This window comes from Microdochium trichocladiopsis, assembly GCF_020744255.1.
Source record: "Microdochium trichocladiopsis strain MPI-CAGE-CH-0230 chromosome Unknown B0I36scaffold_9, whole genome shotgun sequence".
NCBI lineage: Eukaryota > Fungi > Ascomycota > Sordariomycetes > Xylariales > Microdochiaceae > Microdochium > Microdochium trichocladiopsis.
In genome coordinates this window covers 2,007,471-2,024,697 of record NW_025763552.1, presented here as the reverse complement: position 1 = coordinate 2,024,697, position 17,227 = coordinate 2,007,471, and the positions used below count along the sequence as shown (strand labels likewise).

At 62.0% G+C, this 17,227-nt stretch overlaps 7 protein-coding genes across 7 annotated transcripts; 4 read left to right on the top strand and 3 right to left on the bottom strand.

The window, feature by feature from the left end:
- Window positions 1-173: 173 nt before the first annotated feature.
- B0I36DRAFT_165664 (uncharacterized protein) lies at window positions 174-1,133 on the top strand. The gene has a single exon (XM_046148722.1). It carries the CDS (start codon window positions 479-481, stop codon window positions 1,097-1,099), a length of 621 nt encoding a protein of 206 aa, XP_046008571.1. The 5' UTR covers window positions 174-478; the 3' UTR covers window positions 1,100-1,133.
- A 791-nt stretch (window positions 1,134-1,924) lies between these two features.
- On the top strand, window positions 1,925-3,245 carry B0I36DRAFT_332412 (uncharacterized protein). Its single transcript, XM_046155107.1, has 2 exons — window positions 1,925-2,875; window positions 2,938-3,245. The coding sequence occupies exons 1-2, from the start codon at window positions 2,124-2,126 to the stop codon at window positions 3,182-3,184; spliced, it is 999 nt and encodes a 332-aa protein (XP_046008570.1). The 5' UTR covers window positions 1,925-2,123; the 3' UTR covers window positions 3,185-3,245.
- Window positions 3,246-3,751: 506 nt separating this feature from the next.
- B0I36DRAFT_387406 (uncharacterized protein) lies at window positions 3,752-7,426 on the top strand. Its single transcript, XM_046161172.1, has 7 exons — window positions 3,752-3,891; window positions 3,953-4,105; window positions 4,183-4,405; window positions 5,254-5,486; window positions 5,559-5,775; window positions 5,851-6,245; window positions 6,299-7,426. Exons 1-7 carry the CDS (start codon window positions 3,826-3,828, stop codon window positions 6,938-6,940), a joined length of 1,929 nt encoding a protein of 642 aa, XP_046008569.1. The 5' UTR covers window positions 3,752-3,825; the 3' UTR covers window positions 6,941-7,426.
- B0I36DRAFT_424657 (uncharacterized protein) lies at window positions 6,712-8,473 on the bottom strand. The gene is made up of 2 exons (XM_046162290.1): window positions 8,043-8,473; window positions 6,712-7,984 (listed from the first exon to the last, which is right to left on the bottom strand). Exons 1-2 carry the CDS (start codon window positions 8,444-8,446, stop codon window positions 6,997-6,999), a joined length of 1,392 nt encoding a protein of 463 aa, XP_046008568.1. The 5' UTR covers window positions 8,447-8,473; the 3' UTR covers window positions 6,712-6,996.
- Window positions 8,474-9,040: 567 nt separating this feature from the next.
- Window positions 9,041-9,997, bottom strand: B0I36DRAFT_434550 (uncharacterized protein; the record flags this gene model as incomplete). Its single annotated transcript, XM_046162713.1, has 3 exons — window positions 9,430-9,997; window positions 9,316-9,375; window positions 9,041-9,247 (listed from the first exon to the last, which is right to left on the bottom strand). The coding sequence occupies exons 1-3, from the start codon at window positions 9,572-9,574 to the stop codon at window positions 9,042-9,044; spliced, it is 411 nt and encodes a 136-aa protein (XP_046008567.1). The 5' UTR covers window positions 9,575-9,997.
- A 1,754-nt stretch (window positions 9,998-11,751) lies between these two features.
- B0I36DRAFT_366915 (major facilitator superfamily transporter) lies at window positions 11,752-13,516 on the bottom strand (the record flags this gene model as incomplete). The annotated part of the gene is made up of 6 exons (XM_046159378.1): window positions 11,752-12,011; window positions 12,071-12,622; window positions 12,676-12,720; window positions 12,772-13,206; window positions 13,264-13,397; window positions 13,452-13,516. 6 exons carry the CDS (start codon window positions 13,514-13,516, stop codon window positions 11,752-11,754), a joined length of 1,491 nt encoding a protein of 496 aa, XP_046008566.1.
- Window positions 13,517-15,400: 1,884 nt separating this feature from the next.
- On the top strand, window positions 15,401-17,174 carry B0I36DRAFT_416976 (uncharacterized protein; the record flags this gene model as incomplete). The annotated part of the gene is made up of 6 exons (XM_046162097.1): window positions 15,401-15,878; window positions 15,934-16,071; window positions 16,133-16,339; window positions 16,392-16,628; window positions 16,707-16,823; window positions 16,897-17,174. The coding sequence occupies 6 exons, from the start codon at window positions 15,401-15,403 to the stop codon at window positions 16,950-16,952; spliced, it is 1,233 nt and encodes a 410-aa protein (XP_046008565.1). The 3' UTR covers window positions 16,953-17,174.
- Between the last annotated feature and the right edge of the window lie 53 nt (window positions 17,175-17,227).

Genomic DNA, 17,227 nt, shown 5'->3' with positions numbered 1-17,227 from the left:
GCCCCCGCCGCCCAGTCTGAATGAGGCAGGCATCTAGCCTGTCACAGGTGTCGGGGCCAGATCCGCTAAGCACTGCAACTCGAGTCTAAACCAGAGCGAAAGAGTTCTCACTGTCGGGGCTTTCGGTCGCCGGACTGAGACAAGATGGCCAGACGCCACGAGCAGACAGCAGCAGCAGACACTGCACAGGTCGTGCCCGTTGCGCCATTCCCGCAACCATGAGGTCCTCTGTGTCTTGGGGATGATGATGGCAGGAGTCTCAGACGGGGACGGGTATGCATGCAGGTCTCAGATGGAGGGAAGCGTTGGCCTGGACTTCTGAGGGGAATATTAGCTGCCTCCTCCTCTGAATTCAACCGAGTGCTGCCTCTCTGCTGCAGACCCAATCCTGCCAGCCTGACATGTGGACGGACGTGCACAGGTCGCATCAAGCAAGTAAGTGCCGCGATAAGGTCTTGTTTCTGCGCGAGGGCCCGGGATGACGTTTGTTGGTTGGTTGGCCCCCGCTGGCGGTGGTGCTTGGGCCAGCAATGCGCGGAAAGGTCCGTCTCTGCTGGTTTGGGAAAATGCCAAGCACGAGTTGCTGGAGAGTGCAGTGCCGGGTGATTTGAGCACTGATCAAATCGAATCAACTGCCTTATCTGTCTGGATTCTTCGGAGAAGAAGCAAGAGGCAAGAGAGACGGGGTCTTCTGTTGCTGTGGTCTCTGACGGAACGTCAGCCACGGCTGAGCCGCCAGCAACGGTGCCCCGGGCCCGTGGGATCGGTCTTGACTATTCGGACCGGACCTCCCAGCCAGCTGGTCCCGACAAGTCTTGCGGCTGAAAGTGCGAGCGTGCGTGCATGGCCGTCGCATGGAAACGACACAAGACGCAACGCACTTTGGCTGCAGGCAGGCAGAGAAAAAGACTGGACGAAGAGCCAAGAAACGACCGGCCCGGCTAGGGGGGTGCCCCTTGTTGCACATCCCTGCCCGTTATGGCCCAGCGTGGGCGCCACCGGCACAGCACCAAGGTTCACGGGCTCCTTTCGTCATGCCCGGCAGTGGAGCCTGCCTCTTGGGCCGTCGCGACGACTCATTCCTGGCAGGTCGCAGTAATAATGCAAGAAGCGTCGCATCTCCGGATGCCAGCTGCTGCGTGTTGGTCCTGGTAAAGACCACGACGTGTCATTGCCTCCCATCTGGCGACATGATTATATTAATGAGGGTGCCAGTCTGTTGGCTCGCCGACCCTCGCGGACCAGCACCAGGGGGGGTCCAGTGTCTGCCGAACAGAAGAACCCTGACTGTAAACCTTGACCGGGCCACATTGGCACTAGCTCCCTCGAGGTGGCGGCGGATGCCACGCTAATTAGGCCATGCTCTCTCGGTGCTCGGCCTGAGCTGAGGGGGGCCCTGTCTTGCGTCAATCGTCATTGTCGAGGCCCCCTCCCTCCCCTCCCCTCCCAGTCGCAGCACGGCCGCCCATCCGGTGTTACAAACCACCGTAGGTTGGTCGCGGAGATGCGCAGCCTGAGGGATCGCAGTCGGGCCTGTGGGAGCCAGCACGACGACGCAGTTGGGCCATTTCCCCATGGCGACTGCAACGCTGGGCGGGCTCCTTTCCGAGCAAATCCTGCGCAGAGACGGGACAATCCACACGACACGAGGCGGCCCTCGTCGTCAAGCCGTCCCAAAAGGGAATTGTTTCGTTTCGTCCGGAAGCAGGGCAGGGCAGGAATTGGGGACAAGCACTTTGTTTTGGCAGGGGTAGCCTGCACGAGCGCCACGAGCAAAGCAAGCAAGCCCCTGAAGGCGGCGCCCCAGATCCACACAGCGTCACATCCAGCTATCTTGTGCAAATGGCCAAACGCTAGCGGCCTCTCAATATATCATATGCCCATGTCCATCACTTGCCTCTTCTGCCTCGCTCGCTTGTCTGTCCCGCTCCTCTGCCCAGTCCGCCGCGTCCTCCTCCGCGGATCACCGGCCATGCCTCAACATCGTCACTCCCGGTCCGTGCCTCCCACCATGACCTCCGCCGCCGCCGCGGCCGTCTAGACCTCTCCGCCCGCCCGTACACGTACTATTACACGTACACGGCTCGCCGGAGCAGCGCACCAGCGCCGCCTCCGCCGCCGCCATGGCGCAGGCCAGTCCTTCCGCCGGGGCCTTTGCCTCGTTGCGCCAACCGCCGCAACAGCACCAAGAATATCTCATGACCATCTCGGCCACGCCTAATCATTACGATCCTCACCAACAACAACACCACCACATCGCCGCCCGCACCGAGCTCGCCTGCATCTTCGGCCTCCTCATCATCGTCGTCGCCCTGCGCACGCGCCTCACCATCGGCCGCGCCCTCCGCGCCTTCCACCGGCCCGCCAACCTCTGGCTCCTCGCCCACATCGCCATCAGCTTCTTCGAGCTCGGCCGGCTGCAGTGGCGCGCGCTCGGCGGCCAGCCCGTCCACCCGACCCTCTGCGACCTCGCCCTGGGGCTCGCCCACTGCTTCTCCAGCTACCAGGTCCTCCTGCGCCGCACGCGCGCCGGCTACAAGGACCTCATCCCGCTCGGCTTGCGCATCCAGCCTTTCCTGTTCCGCCTCGTCACCACGATCCTCGCCTTTTTCCTGAGTTCGCCCTCGCTGCACCGGGCCAACATCCGCCTGGGCTTCGACTCGTTCCTCTACGCCCGCCTCCTCATCTTCTCGTGCACAAAGCTCTCCCCCGTCGCCCTCGGCCCGCGCACGCTGCACACCGCGGCTGCCGTGCTCGGCGGGTTCCTCGCGACGTACGACTCCGGCTTCCGGCACGGCTCGCCCGCGTACGTCGTCTGCTCGGCCGTGTCTATACTGCTCGATGGCCGGACGGCCCAGTTCATGGCCCGGCTAAGGTGCGTTGCCCTGTGCTGTTGGTTTTTTAATACAACGCCATGCTAACTTTCAGGAAACACAGCGACACACCAAACTCTCCCACTACTGCCACCACTACTGGCACCCCGTCGACCAGAACCGCCCGCGAGACACTATCCCCCGGCCTGCAGCGGTACATTAGGATCCTGCTGTGCATAAAGGCCGTGGTACGAGCCATCGAGGGCCCAGAGCGAACCCACCAGCCGCTGAAGCTGCCGCTGCCCGATGGGAAGAAGGGGCCGGGTCCGCCGGATCGAATGGGCCGGGTTGCCAAGGTCTCACGCTGTTGACCTTGTGCCACGTCGCATGTCTTTCCTTGTAGCCATTCTAATACAATTATTTTTTTAACCATGAAGCGCGTGCTAGTGTCTGCATTGTCCTGGGAGGCTGTGTCTGTTCGGTTTGTAGTTCACACGGGGGCGCATTAGACTGTTTAGGTGGATGGACTCCCTTTGTGGCCCATAGTTGATCCGAAAACACACGAGACAGTCTGTAGGTAGCGGCAGTGGCCCAGCCCGCGAATGTCCTCCGTGTCGGTGGCCCAGTGTTGAGGCGCCGACATGTGGCGGGGTGGCCCGGCCGAGAAAGGCGCGAAGGCGGCGCGACTCTACATGGTTTGTCGGCTGCGGAGCTTGGACATGATTGGCCCAAGTCTGCGTCACCTGCTGGTTGACTTTCTGCCCGTTGTCCGAGATCTGCTAAAGCCCAGGTTCAGACCCTGCATGCAGGACGATAATGATCGACAAGGCTGAGGTATCGCATGCTCGTTTCTCGGGCGCGAGCTGGATGTGATGTAGGCTGGAAATGATTATAAAGAAGTCGAGACAAGGCACTCGCCATATTTCACAATAACAGCAGCCAAAGCCAACTTCTTCTACTTCCGCACCCTTATAAAACACACCAGCCTGCTCAAAGCTCCCGCCACCGCACCATGGGCATCCGCGCTCGTGTCCCTCCAATCGAGATTGCCGCCTCGCCCGAGCGGGTGCGTGAGATCGTAAGAGCGGCACCGTCCGCCTCTGAAGAACCACCGCAAACTGACACTTGCCGCCGCCCAGTTCCTCGACTTTGACCACATGTCACAATGGCACACGTCCCACTTCAAGTCCCTCGACATTGTCACGCCAGGCAAAAAGGGAATCACCCTGGCGCCCGGCGACAAGATGCGCGTCAACCTCGGCGGCGGCATGAACTTTGGCGCAAACATCACCGTCGGTCTCCTTCCGTCACTCTGATCTGATGATTGGTGATGAAGAAAAGTTCGCTTGCTGACCCCTCCAAACCCTAGGAAAACTCCAAAGACCGACTGACCTGGAAAGGCGGCGTTTCGTACCTCCTGGTCGGGGAGCACACGTTCGAGTTCCGCCCGTCGCAGGCGACGCCGGGCGGCACCACGTTTGTGCAGTACGAGGACTTTACGGGGCTCCTGACGTTTGGAATGAAGAGCGACCAGGAGAAGACGTCTGGCGGGTTCCAGCGGGTGAACGAGGACCTGAAGAAGAGGGCCGAGAGTTACGGCGCAGGACATGAGGCTCCGGTGCGAAACTAGTGGAGGAAAAAGAACATACTGGGATCCGAGCCAGTGCGATCGGTTACATTTGCAGATACCTTGCTCATTCTTGCTCATTGCGAGAAATCGTAACGTTCCCTTCAAGGAACTTGCGATCGTCGCAGTTGCTTTCTACTTCCGCTCAAACAGTCATCATCCAGGCACATCAATCAGCAATTGGATGACGTGGGACGCGTTTATACCGAGAGCCCTGTGGGATCTCCGAGGAAGATCTCTGTGTGTGCATCTCGGCTGTACAGGGCCTTGACTTGGACTACCATCGCCTTGTGGGTCTCGAGGTATACTCTCCCAACTGGACACACTCAGCGATAAGCAACGTCCAGAGCGCGGGGCAAGCACTGTCAGGGTACCTGGGAGAAATCGCTGTCATCGAGATGAGCCCCGGAGCCCTCCAAAAGTAAGCGCTAGGCACGCAGCAGATGGCATCGAGCCTCTGGGCCAGAAAACTTAAGCATCGGCAGTGACAAATAATTCCACTGCCCGAGTCCCAGTGGGCCGCGCGCTTTCTCATACCATGTCTTGGCATGAGCGCCTGCGCCTATGGGGGACGCCGCGCGACGACTCTGCCGTCATACGGCATGCAGGACACAGCTCTTGGCCCGAGTCAGCCCGCGTGCAAGGGGGGCGGCCGCGTAGTTCCACGGTCCTATACTCTTTGATTAAAACGTCGACGCCCCGAGTCCTGCTTTGCGAGAAATGCTGCTGACTTCTCTACTGTATCTATGGGCAATATGCTGTTCTCTCGAGGTACCACGTCCTTTTTGTCTCTCTGGACCCTGCTGTCCACAGCACTCGTCAGCGCCGATTTGCCCGTTCTCCCGGATGGACAGTATCCCCTCGGCACGTGCGCCCAGACGACCATCGAGCTGGACCTAGCTCCGGTCTTGTCAGATGGCGCGGCCGTAGTCTTCCCGGGCGACGAAGCCTGGCACGACCTCGTCGCGCGTGCTTCCACGCCGAGGGTCGCGCCGCAGTACATTGCTGTCGTAGAGGTTGCCACCGAGGCCGACGTTGAGCATACGGTGAGCACCCTGCTGTTCCGACATGACAATTTCAGAAGCTGGTTCGCTGACTCCCGCGGCCATCACGGCTAGATCCGCTTCGCAAATAAGCACGGCTATCCCTTCCTCGCCGCGTCGGGCTCACACGGCTGGACGACGGCCCTGGCCGAGATGCACAACGGGATCCAGATCAACCTGCGCCGGATGAACTCGGTCACAGTCAATGACGACGGGTTGACGGCCACGGCGGGCGGCGGGATCCTGCAGTGGGAGGCTACGAGGGCCCTGTTCGCCAAGGGCAAGATGACCCGTACGGTGTCCCCTCCCCCCCCCCCTCACCCCCCCCCCGGCTCCGTTCTTGATCCAGACTAACCCCAGGCCACAGCAACCGGCATCTGCGCGTGCGTCTCCGTCGCCGGCCCCGCCCTCGGCGGCGGCCACGGCATGCTCCAGGGCCGACACGGCTTCGCGGCCGACAACCTCGTCTCGGCGCGGGTGACCCTGGCCAACGGGACCTCGGTCACCGCGTCCGGCACGCAGAACCCGGACCTGTTCTGGGGGCTCAAGGGGGCCGGGCACAACCTCGGGGTCGTCACGAGCCTCGAGATGAGCCTGTACGACGCGGACGAGCTGTGGCGGATGGACGTGCTCACCTATACCCAGGACAAGCTCGAGCAGATCTTTGCCGTGTGGAACGAGCTCGAGGACGAGATTGCGGACCCGGGCCTGCTGGTGGCGGGCGGCACGGTCGCCTGGAATCCGGCGCTGGATGACAAGCACGTGAGTTTTTTTAATGCCCCGATGCCTGGGCACGAACTGACGTGGAACCAAAGCCAATCATCAACATCCTGCTCTACAGCGCAGGCAACGCCACCGCCATCGAGCGCTACGTCGCCGCCTTCCAGGGTGCGCTCGGCCCGCCCGCCGCGAGCGTCACGGTCACCGACATCCCCTACGGCGACGTGTTCGCCACGGGCGGGTTCGGCGTGGACTCGCCCGTGTGCCGCAAGGACGCCAACGTCGTCGGCTACCCGGCCTCGGTCTCGCGGTGGGACGGCGCGGGCATGCGCGCCGGGTTCGAGCTCTTCACGGAGCTGACGCGGCAGGCCAAGTACAGCACGTCGATGTGGCTGCTCGAGTCGTTTGGGCGCAAGGGGGTCCGGGACATCGACGTCGCGTCGGCCGCGGTCCCGGCCGAGGAGCGGCAGCGGCATATCCTGCACGCGCCGGTGCTGTGGTGGGACGGGGCGGACGAGGGGGACGTGGCCGAGGTGAGGGCGTGGGGGGTCAAGTTCCAGGAGGCGGTCCGGCCGAGGGACGCCGAGAAGCCGCACAGCTATGTGAACTATGCCATGGGAGACGAGTCGGTGCCCGAGGTGTACGGGGAGGACCCGGCGAGGCTGCAGCGGCTGCGGGCGCTGAAGAGGGAGTTTGACCCGATGAACCGGTTCGGCTTTTACAGCCCGATCGTGTAGTGGGTTGCAAGAATTAAACATTAGGACAACTATATACTCTGATAGGAATATATACACTAGCAGCTCCGAGTCTGACTCGTGGCATAGCTCTTCAATGCCGGCTCGGCAGCCACCTTTTCCGGGTACAGGATCAAACTGAGCACGGCGATCAAGACCGCATTCTCCGTGAGCAGCAGCTCGTCCAGCCCCAGCCCCGGCGCCAGGTACGGCTTGCAGACCTCGTCCAGCCCGCCCTCGACCCTCGCCAGCTGGCCCGGCCCCTCGTGGGTCAGGGCGTCCTTGGCCATCGCGAAAGCCAGCGGGTTGACCAGCAGGCCCTCGTGCGTGTAGAACGTCCCCGCCAGGCCCTTGCCGCCGCAGGCCTGCTGGACCTCGACGTTGGTGGCGCCCCGGAGGAACGCGGATGCCCCCGTGCCGCTCTGCGGCTGGACCACCTCGTCAAAGTAGCCCGAGTACAGGCTGGTTGTGGGCACGAGCGCCGAGTCGCCGCCGCCCTGGCGCAGCCGCGTGACAAAGGCGCTGCCGGCCTCCTGCTGGAGTACGCTTGGGTCGTTGGTGAGAAGGGGCACCAGCAGGGTGGCGGCGTTGGCAAACACGGTCCCCGCGTAGTCGGCGCTCACGGCGACGTGGTCCGTCACGACGGCGCGCGTGCTCGGCCAGTACTTGTACGCCCACTGGCAGTCGAGGTTGCCCTGGGACCAGGCGACGATGCCGACGTCGTCCCGCGAGGTCAGGGCCGCAATGTAATTCATCGCGTAGGCCGCGTACTCGGAGTTGACCTGCGCGTCGTCGAGCAGCAGGCCCGGCACGTTGACCCAGACCGGGTCGGCCCAGTCGACCCCCGTGAGCAGCGGGATGAAGTTGCCAGAGAAGGTGATGTACCCCGTGTTGCCCGTGCCGGGGAAGAGGATGACGGGCCGCTTCTGGCCGTACGTAAAGGTCGGCGGGATGTAGATGGCCGAGCGCAGCTTGTCCTCGGGCACCGAGTATGGCGCGTCGCAGGCTTTGGCCTTGGGATAGACGCTCCTGGACGGGTCGGGGTTTCTGTGGTGTGGATGTTTGGTGAGCAGTCATTCAGGAGGCACTGGAACAAAGGACATACACGTTGTCGCTGCCGCCAGCACCCGAGGCGGCGCCCTGTGCAAAGTCAAAGAGGCCCTCCACGGTGCCCGACAGGATGCCGTTGGCGATGAGCTGGGCGCCGTAGTCGATGATGGTTGCCGACTTGGTCTGGGCGATCGGCTGCAGGATGGACGTGACCTCGGCGACGCTGCTGGGCTTGTTGCCGGGTGTCAGGTTCCGGAGCTGGGTGAGGACGCCCTCCAGGTTGCCCGTCGAGATGGCAGTGTTGAGCTGCCCGAGCAGGCCGCTGGTGAGTCCGCCGACGACGGCACCGAGCTGCAGGTCGCTCTCGACGGGCTCATTGATATCCTGCCGAGGCACGGCCACCGCAGCGGCGTGTGCCAGGGGCAGGCAGAGCAGGAGTCGTCCCAGGGGCAGCAGCATCTTGTCAGTGTGTGATGAATCGGCAAGGGACGCATGTCAAGACGAGTCACCCTGCCCGGGACCGCAGCTCCTTTATTTGTCCTCTCGGGTCCCTCGCTCGTGCTCTCGGATCTCTCAATCAAACCCGGCGCCATGATCGTCGGCACTATCACGCGGAGGATCTTTTTTGGCGTGGTGCGAGGTGGGACGGCACACGCGCGATATGCCAGCCGCTAGGACGCTAGCCACGGCGCCGGGGCCTCCTCTAGCCAGATTGGTGACAATGGCACCCGTCATTGTGATTGAACAGGGGGCTTCTTTTACTGATGTGCCAAGGGAGGTTGCGGAGGTGGCGTTGATCTGCCGAGGCATGTTTGCACCCTCGCGGGGAGATTGTATTCGACAAAGGCGGCGGACAAGTGATGAATCAGTCTGGGGGATGATAGTCTTGATCTGGATCTGCCAGATCTGCGGCAGGGAATGCAGGCCCCCGGACGATTTCAAGGACACCACACGGCACCACACTCGGGACAGTTCTGTTCTGCTTTGTTACGTATTGGGCGCGCTGCTGCATTAACCTACACCAACCTCGGCTCCCCCAAGCCCTCCGTGGCTGTCATTTCCTGCTGTGGGAGCCCTTCTTCTTGGCCCTCTTCCGCGGCGGCTCGGGCTGCGAGTTGTAGTAGTTCTTGTAGATGTTCCTGACCAGCTCCTCCGCGGTGGCCTCCTTGGCATTGTGCCGGTTCTCCCACGTGTACCAGTACCGGGGTGCAAGGTACGTCGCCTCCAGCCGCACGGCGTAGCCCCATGCGGTGTGTGTCCCTGGGGTCGTTCGCGCGGGTCAGCAGTTTGATTTCTCGGCAAGGTCACGACGACGCGATGCTGCTCACCTCTCTGGTCCGAGCCGAGCAGGTACTCGGGGGGGCCTATGCCCAGGACCTGGCAGAGTTCTGGGGTATTTGGTTAGTGACAGGGCTCCTTTTAGAATCAGCCACCCTGCTTACCCTCTGCCTCCACTTCCCACTGGCCCGGTTGGTCGAGGCTCAGCGAGTCGCTGTTGTCGTCGTAGCTCATGGTGCAGGCGGATAGTGTCACGGAGGGCGGGATGCGCAGCTCGTCGTGTCGGTGCGATAGTAGGAGCTCAGACATGCTGACTTGTGGTGAAAGGTCCCTGTACTGCCATCCATCGAGGATCCAGCCTCATCTTTATAATCCGCTTTACGTGGCTGCGATTGCATGCTTTGAATAGGACTCACAGTTGCAAGTCGACCCCCCGGAGGACTATCTCCAGACTGCAGACGATTAGAAGACCAGCTCACCCTTGCCAAGCCGTGCTTCCTTTTCTGCCGACCTCGAGTGTCGGCTCCTCCAAAGAATGCCGCCGCCCTGGGACAACGCCCGTCACATGACCACCATTCCTCACCGGTTTGAACCTGCCGACACAAAGGCACTTGCTTTTTCTCCCGCGGGCTCCTCTTGTCTTGGGGTTTGCGATCCGCAATAGGGGCAATGGGCGCGCGACCTCCATTCGGGGCATTTGCACCAAATGCGCACAATTTTCTTTTCTGCTGTGCCGCAGGACCTGTCTCAGCTTGTGATTTGCGCGCCCGCCGGCGGCACGGGCGCTCGAGCGAGCGAGCGGAAAGCTTGCCGGAAGCTGGGGGGCCGCAGCTGTCAGAACTGCATAATCATGTCTCAGTTTGCGCTGTCCATGGGGCACATGCCACGAGCGCCACGGGGATAAATGCTGATCCACGGACAAGTCAGGCCGAACGGGGGAAATCTGCCCTCGGGGGGTTCAATATAACATGCAGGCAGGGCCGGAAAGGCCCAGGGATCTACGCTGCAGGGGGGCATGTCCCCAAGTCGTCTTCTTGTGAGCAGTGGGCCTTCTCGCGGATTGTTCTGTCGCGAGCTATTGCTCAGGACCAAAGCTCGCCATCGCTGATTAGTCGCGATCCTCTCCAGGCCACCGCCGTGTGGCTGGGGCCAGACCTCGAACGTGCGCAGCCCCTGACTAGAAGGAGGATAGGGACTTATTGTCTCGGAAAGGGGGGACTCCCGGCGTGTGACATCAACCTGTCTTGGAGGGGAATGCTGCGCGTGGGGGGAGACGGTCAGGCCATGATGGTCCGGTTCAGAGACAAGCAGATATGAGCAGTCTCGAGCTTGGACGACGTACGTCCCAGGACCAGGCCGTCGGTACCCGAGACCATGGCACGCGCTGGGTCCCTTTCTGCAACGGGCCAAAAGCCGCGAGGGAGGGGGGAGCCTGAAACACTCCGCTCACCGGTTTCGAGGGTCGCACCAGTGGAAGCCGGAGCTATGATATCAGCCCGCATGCCGGAGGACGAGAATTCAGTGCCCAGTACAGCAGGAGGGCTTCTGAATACACAGGTGCGAGTCTCGGCCACCATGCAGCCTGTGCACTGAGACTAACAGCCAGGCAGAGTGTTGTCAGCGTGGGCGGGTGTCTCGCAAGACAGCCCCCTGATAGGTAGCGAGCAGGGCACCTGCCGGAACGACTTCTGCCCTTATTGACCCGATCGGGCCGATCCTGGGTGTCGTCCCCTCGGGAACCCGACCGCCTGGGTCTGGTGATGCCGCATGGCATGGGAAGGTGCAGCATCAGAAAGCTTGTGTCGGCACGTTCCGATATCACGTCGTGATGGCTTCATGCGCTGTGACGGTCGCTCTGCGATGAACCACACGTCACTGTGCCTCTCGCCTCTTGACTGGACCGCCCTGGCCACCGCAGCTACTGACCGTCTCTGCAGGCGAAACAGAAAGACAGAGTCTGACACGAGTCGCAGTTCACTCTGGCCCAGAAATGCGGGAGGCCGTCAGCTGTGCCTGGGTCTCAGCCGTGATAAGAAGAGGACCCTCACCGGTCCAGATGTGATTCCTGCAAATTTGTGCACTTTGCAGACCAGTCGTATTCGGAGACCGCTCCGACGCTGCTTGTGTCTGAGATCGACAGACCCTGCGAAGACACCCTTCGGCAAATTCCGTCAGCCTCTGCCAGATCTCGCGGCTCGGGCCAACCAGCACGTTTCAGAGCCGGCTTGGCAGATCTAGCCGCAGACATGTAAAAGCAATCCGGCCCGGGGGATCGGCTCGAGCACCATGGCACAAATGCTCGGTCCCGACACTGTCTTTGCACGTGGCGAGCCTGCACGAGCGGGATCGGATCAGGGCTGTATGGAGTCCAGGCTACAGCGTTATCAGTCTCTGATGCAACTCCCGGATGTCGAGAATCCAAGACACTAGCTAGCATACACGCCCAGGACGTGCCCACACTCTCCTCCCGCACATCCGTGCCCCCCTCAGATGTTCCACCGGAAATCAGGGTGCTTCCAGTCCAGGTCCTCAATCTCCTGCTCCGACATGCCGATGAGCTCCTCGCGCGAGCTCTCGGCGGCGCGGCGGCGGTTGTCGCGCTTCATCCACAGCAGCAGCAGCGTGCCGCAGACGAGGATGGAGCTCGAGGTCGCGAGGTTGAGCCCGTTGCCGATCGGGTAGTTGGGGCCGTCCCAGGACTGGAACGACCAGGTCGAGATGAGGCCGCCAATGTTGCCAAACATGACTTTTTTACGATGTCAGTTATAGGTTCGTAATCCAAAAGAGCACAACCACAAAACTCACCATTCATCCCGATGGCCGTGCTGCGGGCCGTGTCGCTGACCACGTTGGCGCTGACCTGCGCGTTGGTGATGGGCCCGAGGGCGAACGCGGAGCTGGCAATCAGAAAAGTCGCGCCGTAGCGCACGGCCGAGGCGTGGCTGGCCAGGAACATGATGTAGCCGGCCATGACCATGGGCGCGGCCGCAATGACCATGTACTGCCGGCTGTCGGTGCGCCAGCAGATGCCCGGGAGCAGCAGCGTGAAGAAGGCGCCCACGACGTACGGCGGCACCGTGTACAGCTGCTGCGTGACGGTCGTGGCGGTCGGGTAGATGGTCCGCACAATGGTCGGCAGGAAGAACGCCAGGCCCTGGACCGTCACGTTGTCAAAGGCGAAGATGAGGGCCGTGCCCAGGACCACCGGGTTGAACAGGCCGCGCCGCAGCTTCGTCTTGTTGAGCTTGTCGAGGACCTCGTGCGTGGACACGCGCTCGACGTTGATGCGCGCCAGCGCCAGCTGCTTCTCCTCGGCGTTGAGCCAGCGCGCCGTCTGGGGGCGATCGGTCAGGGTGACTGTCGTGTGGTGTTAGAGAGAGTGAGTCCTAACGGGGTTGGTTTGCACCTACGAAACGAGATGAGCGCCAGGCCGATTGTGATGATGCCCTCGATTGCTGCCGTCCATCGTTAGCTGAGCCTACTTTCGATATATGCAGGCCACTCACCAAAAATCATCTGCCACCTGTGCAGGCTGCCAAAGTTGGGCAGCGTCAGGATCGCCGAGGCCAGCAGCCCGCCAAAGGCACCCGCCAGGGGCGCCATGACGATGTACAGAGACAGGCGGAACGTCAGCTCCGCACGCGTGTACCAGCGCGACATGTAGTAGGCGATGCCGGGGAGCATGCCGGCCTCGAAGACGCCCAGGATGAATCGCACGCCCATGGCCTGCGACTTGGTGTGCACAAAGGCCGTGCCGATCGAGGCGATGCCGAAGCCCAGCGACGTCGTCGGGAGGAACCACCCGGGGCCCATCCACTTGCAGAGGATGTTGCACGGTATTTCGCAGACAATGTAGGAAATGTAGAAGACGGACAGCAGGGCGTTGTAGTCGTTGCCGACGAGCCCTAGGTCGGCCTCGAGGCCGGCGAGGCGGGCGTTTCCTGTTTGTAGAGGTTAGCCTTGGCTCCGAGGTGACCATTCTGTCATGCAGCTCCTACCAATGTTGGCGCGGTCGATGAAGCAGAAGAGGTACAGCAAGGCAACCGTGGGCACAATCATCAGGTCAATCTTGTTCCTCAGGCGCCGCTCTGCCGCCTTGTCGATGGCCACCGTGGCCGCCGGGGGAGCCTGTCTGTTGTCGTCGTCAGCAGAGGGGGCTGTGGTGCGCGCGGAGAGACCAACGCACTCCTTGTGGGCATGCTCGATGCCAACCGCCACGGCGGTGTTGCCTGCCTTGTCCGAGTCCGACATATTGTGGTCGTTGTTGCTACGGATGTGCATGTGCGTGGATGGACTCGGGACTCCGGGGAGATGCCTCGCGGTTTATGTAGGCGGACGGCCGCCCTCTCCAGAGATTGGCGTGGCGCATCCCAGCTGGTGAGCAAGTCATGCCATGGCCTCAGCTCTGACCCCGGCTGTGAAACACGGGACAGCAGTGCACACATCCGCGCGAACCTTAAGCGTAAAAGCATAACCGCCTTCTGGGCCCTCGTGGCCACTGCCAGGTGTGGCGCTTCCCCACAATTCCCCATTTCCCCGCGTTATCCAGTCCCACGCACCCGGAGATCCCGGACCCAGGCACGTGGAGTCGGCAGACTGCAGGCTGTCCTTTTGGAGATCCGGGGTCGGGCTCTTTGTTCATGTCCGAGTTCATCTTATGGCTGCAGCCAGGTGGCCATCACCTCGCGGTGTGCGACTGTCCATCAATGGGCACTGTTCTCGTCAAGCCGCGGTCGGATCAGACGGCGCTCGTCCTTGATAGCAGCCATTGAAAATCCAGTACCCCCGCATCTCGGCGCCCTTGCTGACTCGTGCTGGTGCCCTGCTGAGGAAATGCTTGGCTGTGGTCGGCCATCAACAACGGCAGATGGATCTAGAACTGTATCGCGGGGCTGGCCAATCGACGGCGGGACTTCAAACCCCTCATAAGCCTTGGGGACAAGCCGAGCCACACCCATCGGTGCCGTCTGTTGCAGCCGTGGAGAGGGGGCTGGGGCTGAAGCCTAGTGTGCGGGGGGTCGTTATTGTATACTATTGTTGAATCTTCCTTGTGTCCTTGGCCTGAGAACAAAGGCAGCCAGTGGTTGGCCATTCACGGTAGCTGGCTCCGGGGCCCCAACAGCGACCTCGAACCAGGCCATAGGCTGATATCGAGTTCATATAATCTGCAGCCTCCGGCCGACAGCCGCCGACAACCTGGCTATATGGGAGGCATTCAGAGGGTTCAGGCCGCCGGTGGTGTGCCGCCTAAAAGGATTAGCTTGTGGCCGAGGCCCTGCGACATTGGGATCACCAGCCTTAGCGCCTGTTCAGCCCAGGTGGTCGTTGATCCGGTCCGCCGCGCCGAGGTCCACTGGCGGGCCACTATTAAAATGTCATCGCGTAGAAATGACGTTGGATTCGGGACTTGTGTTCTCAGCTGGCCGTTGAAAGTGAGGCATTCGGTCGAAGGTGCCTTGCCCGGGACTGTGAGTGAAGACCGCACCCAGGAGCCGAGCGGCGAGCACTGAACGTATCCCCCACACGAAGCACTCCCGACAGACGCCCGGCACCAGGGGAACTGCTCAAGCCCAGCTCAGTTATCAAACACGATGACGATCGTCGCGCCGGACGTTATTGTCGTCCAGATCTGGCGAGTCTTGGCGGCCAATGCGGCGGACTGCTGCCCCAAGGCTGTTCAGCTCGCACCCGCATCGGGCAGAGATGGACAGAACGTGGCTTGCGTCGACAGATTGCACGGTGGAGCAGCCCTAGGCGTTTGCCGGGGAAATCATGAGTCTGCCCCTGAAGCCGAGCCGCCAGCGCGGAGCTAAGCACGCATCTCACAGCTAGCCTGACGAGTTTAAGCAGGGGGTGTCCTGCCCAACACCACGGAACTGTGACCGGCCGACACGATAAACAACATCTTCCGCGACGGCAGACCGGAGGGTTTGCTCAAGAAGTGGAGCATGACCTTGCACGACGATCGATCTGCCGCCCACAATTCGAGATGCCGTCGATGTCAGCGGCGTTTCTGGGGGAGATTGATGGTGGCTGTCCGCGGCAAATAAGAAAGCGGCGCCGCCCTCGACATGGCCGTTGTGCTTCGTCAAGTCGCAGAAGCTCACACACTCGTTCCTTCCACCCGTCGCAATAATGTTCGTCAAGTCGCCTGCAGTCTTGCTGTCGCTGGCCGCCGTCATCGGCAGCACCGCGGCCAAGCCATGCAACAAGCCGCCGACCACGCACGGCAGCGGGGAGCATGCCTACTCGACGCAGCCGGCCACCTACGACACCTATGTGGCGACCAGCTTCTCAATGTCGTCCGTGGCGACGTACCCGGTCAGCACGGCGTCTTCGTACATGGTGTCGACTACGTCTCCGTGTGAGACGAGCTCGTCGGTCTCCTCGTCAGTCTCCAGCTCGAGCAGCGTTTCCACAGACTCGGTTTCCTCGTCGAGCAGCACCGGAAGTTCAACCTTGAGCTCTGTCGACCCCTCAACCACCGAGAGCTCCACCAGCTCGGAGACCACCTCCTCGACCACTTCATCTTCGACAACCTCGTCCTCCAGCTCCACGACCTCGTCGGACACGATCCCGACCCCTACGCCACCGGCCTGTGCCCTCGAAGGCGGTAAGATGACTGCTGCCCAGCTTGTCCCTTCTCCCACTGACAATACACGACACAGACCGATGCATCCTCCTCTGGGACCGCCTGGCCGACGTCCTCGACCCTATCGCCAACGACCCGTGCTGCGACGGCCTCACCTGCCAGGGCGGCATCTGCGCAGTGCCCGAGCCCGAGCCCGTCTGCGTGCCTGACGGCAGTAAGTCACAGCCATGCGTTCTTTGACAGCAGCATCACCACTGACCCGCTCTTGCGTCTAGACATCTGCGTCGTCGGCGCCCTGGCCTGCTGCAACACCGCCTTCACCTGCAACGGCGGCCAGTGCCAGGCTCCGCCACCGCCGACCTGCTCGCCGCGGTTTGGCATGTGCACCACCAACGGCGACTGCTGCGACGACGACGAGTGCAATGCGGGGGTGTGCCTGGAGCCTCCGGTGATCCAGCCGCCTGTCTGCATCGCGGTCGGGAGTGAGTAGTCCCTCGACTTCGTGGGGAACGGACACTGACGGGCATGCTCCAGACTCCTGCATCGGCCCCTTCACCGGCGACACCTGCTGCGGCACCGACACGTTCTGCGACAGCACCGGGACGGGGACGTGCCGCGTGCGCGGGCCGGGCGACGCCGAGCCCATCTGCATCGCGGACGGCGGCATGTGCCTGCCCTTCTCGACGGGGCTGTGCTGCAACCCGGACTCTGTGTGCAGCAACAACATCTGCCAGGCCGACGATGCCGGCGACCCTTGCGTCGGCGATGGCCGTGAGTTGTCTTTTTCTTTTTCTCTCTCTTTTTCAAACCCTCTCCGTGTTGTGACAGCTGCTGACCGCCCACTCATAGGCGCCTGCAATGCCGACGACACCTGCTGCGTGCCGGGCCAGACCTGCCAGGCCGACGGGCTCTGCGGCGTGCCCCAGGCGCCCAACACGGGCAGTACTCCTTGCGTTGGTGAAGCTGGTAAGTCGACGTCTTGACGGAATCGAATGGCCGGCCAGTCACCAGTCAAGCTGACCCTCTTTTTTCGCACTAGACTGTGTGCTCTCTGGCGGCGGCAGATTCTGCATCGACGGTATCTGCCAGGGGTGAGCCGAGCATCGTGGCTGCTGGCAGACGGGGCGGACCCAGTGTCTATTAGATTGTATGGCCCAGATGGAGAGCGGTGGAGCTTGGTGTGTGCGCTGTCCATGTGACAGCTTGCGATGGAGAGGATGGAGAGCGGGGACGAGGTCATTGGTTTGTTTCTTGGGCCGATGTATTGTCGCTGGTCCACGTTGTGAATCGCATGCTCTGGATGCGTGCTGTTGGGAAGTCAAGTAGGATCGTGTCTGATGTGCTGAGGTCGTGCAAGGCGTGACACATGC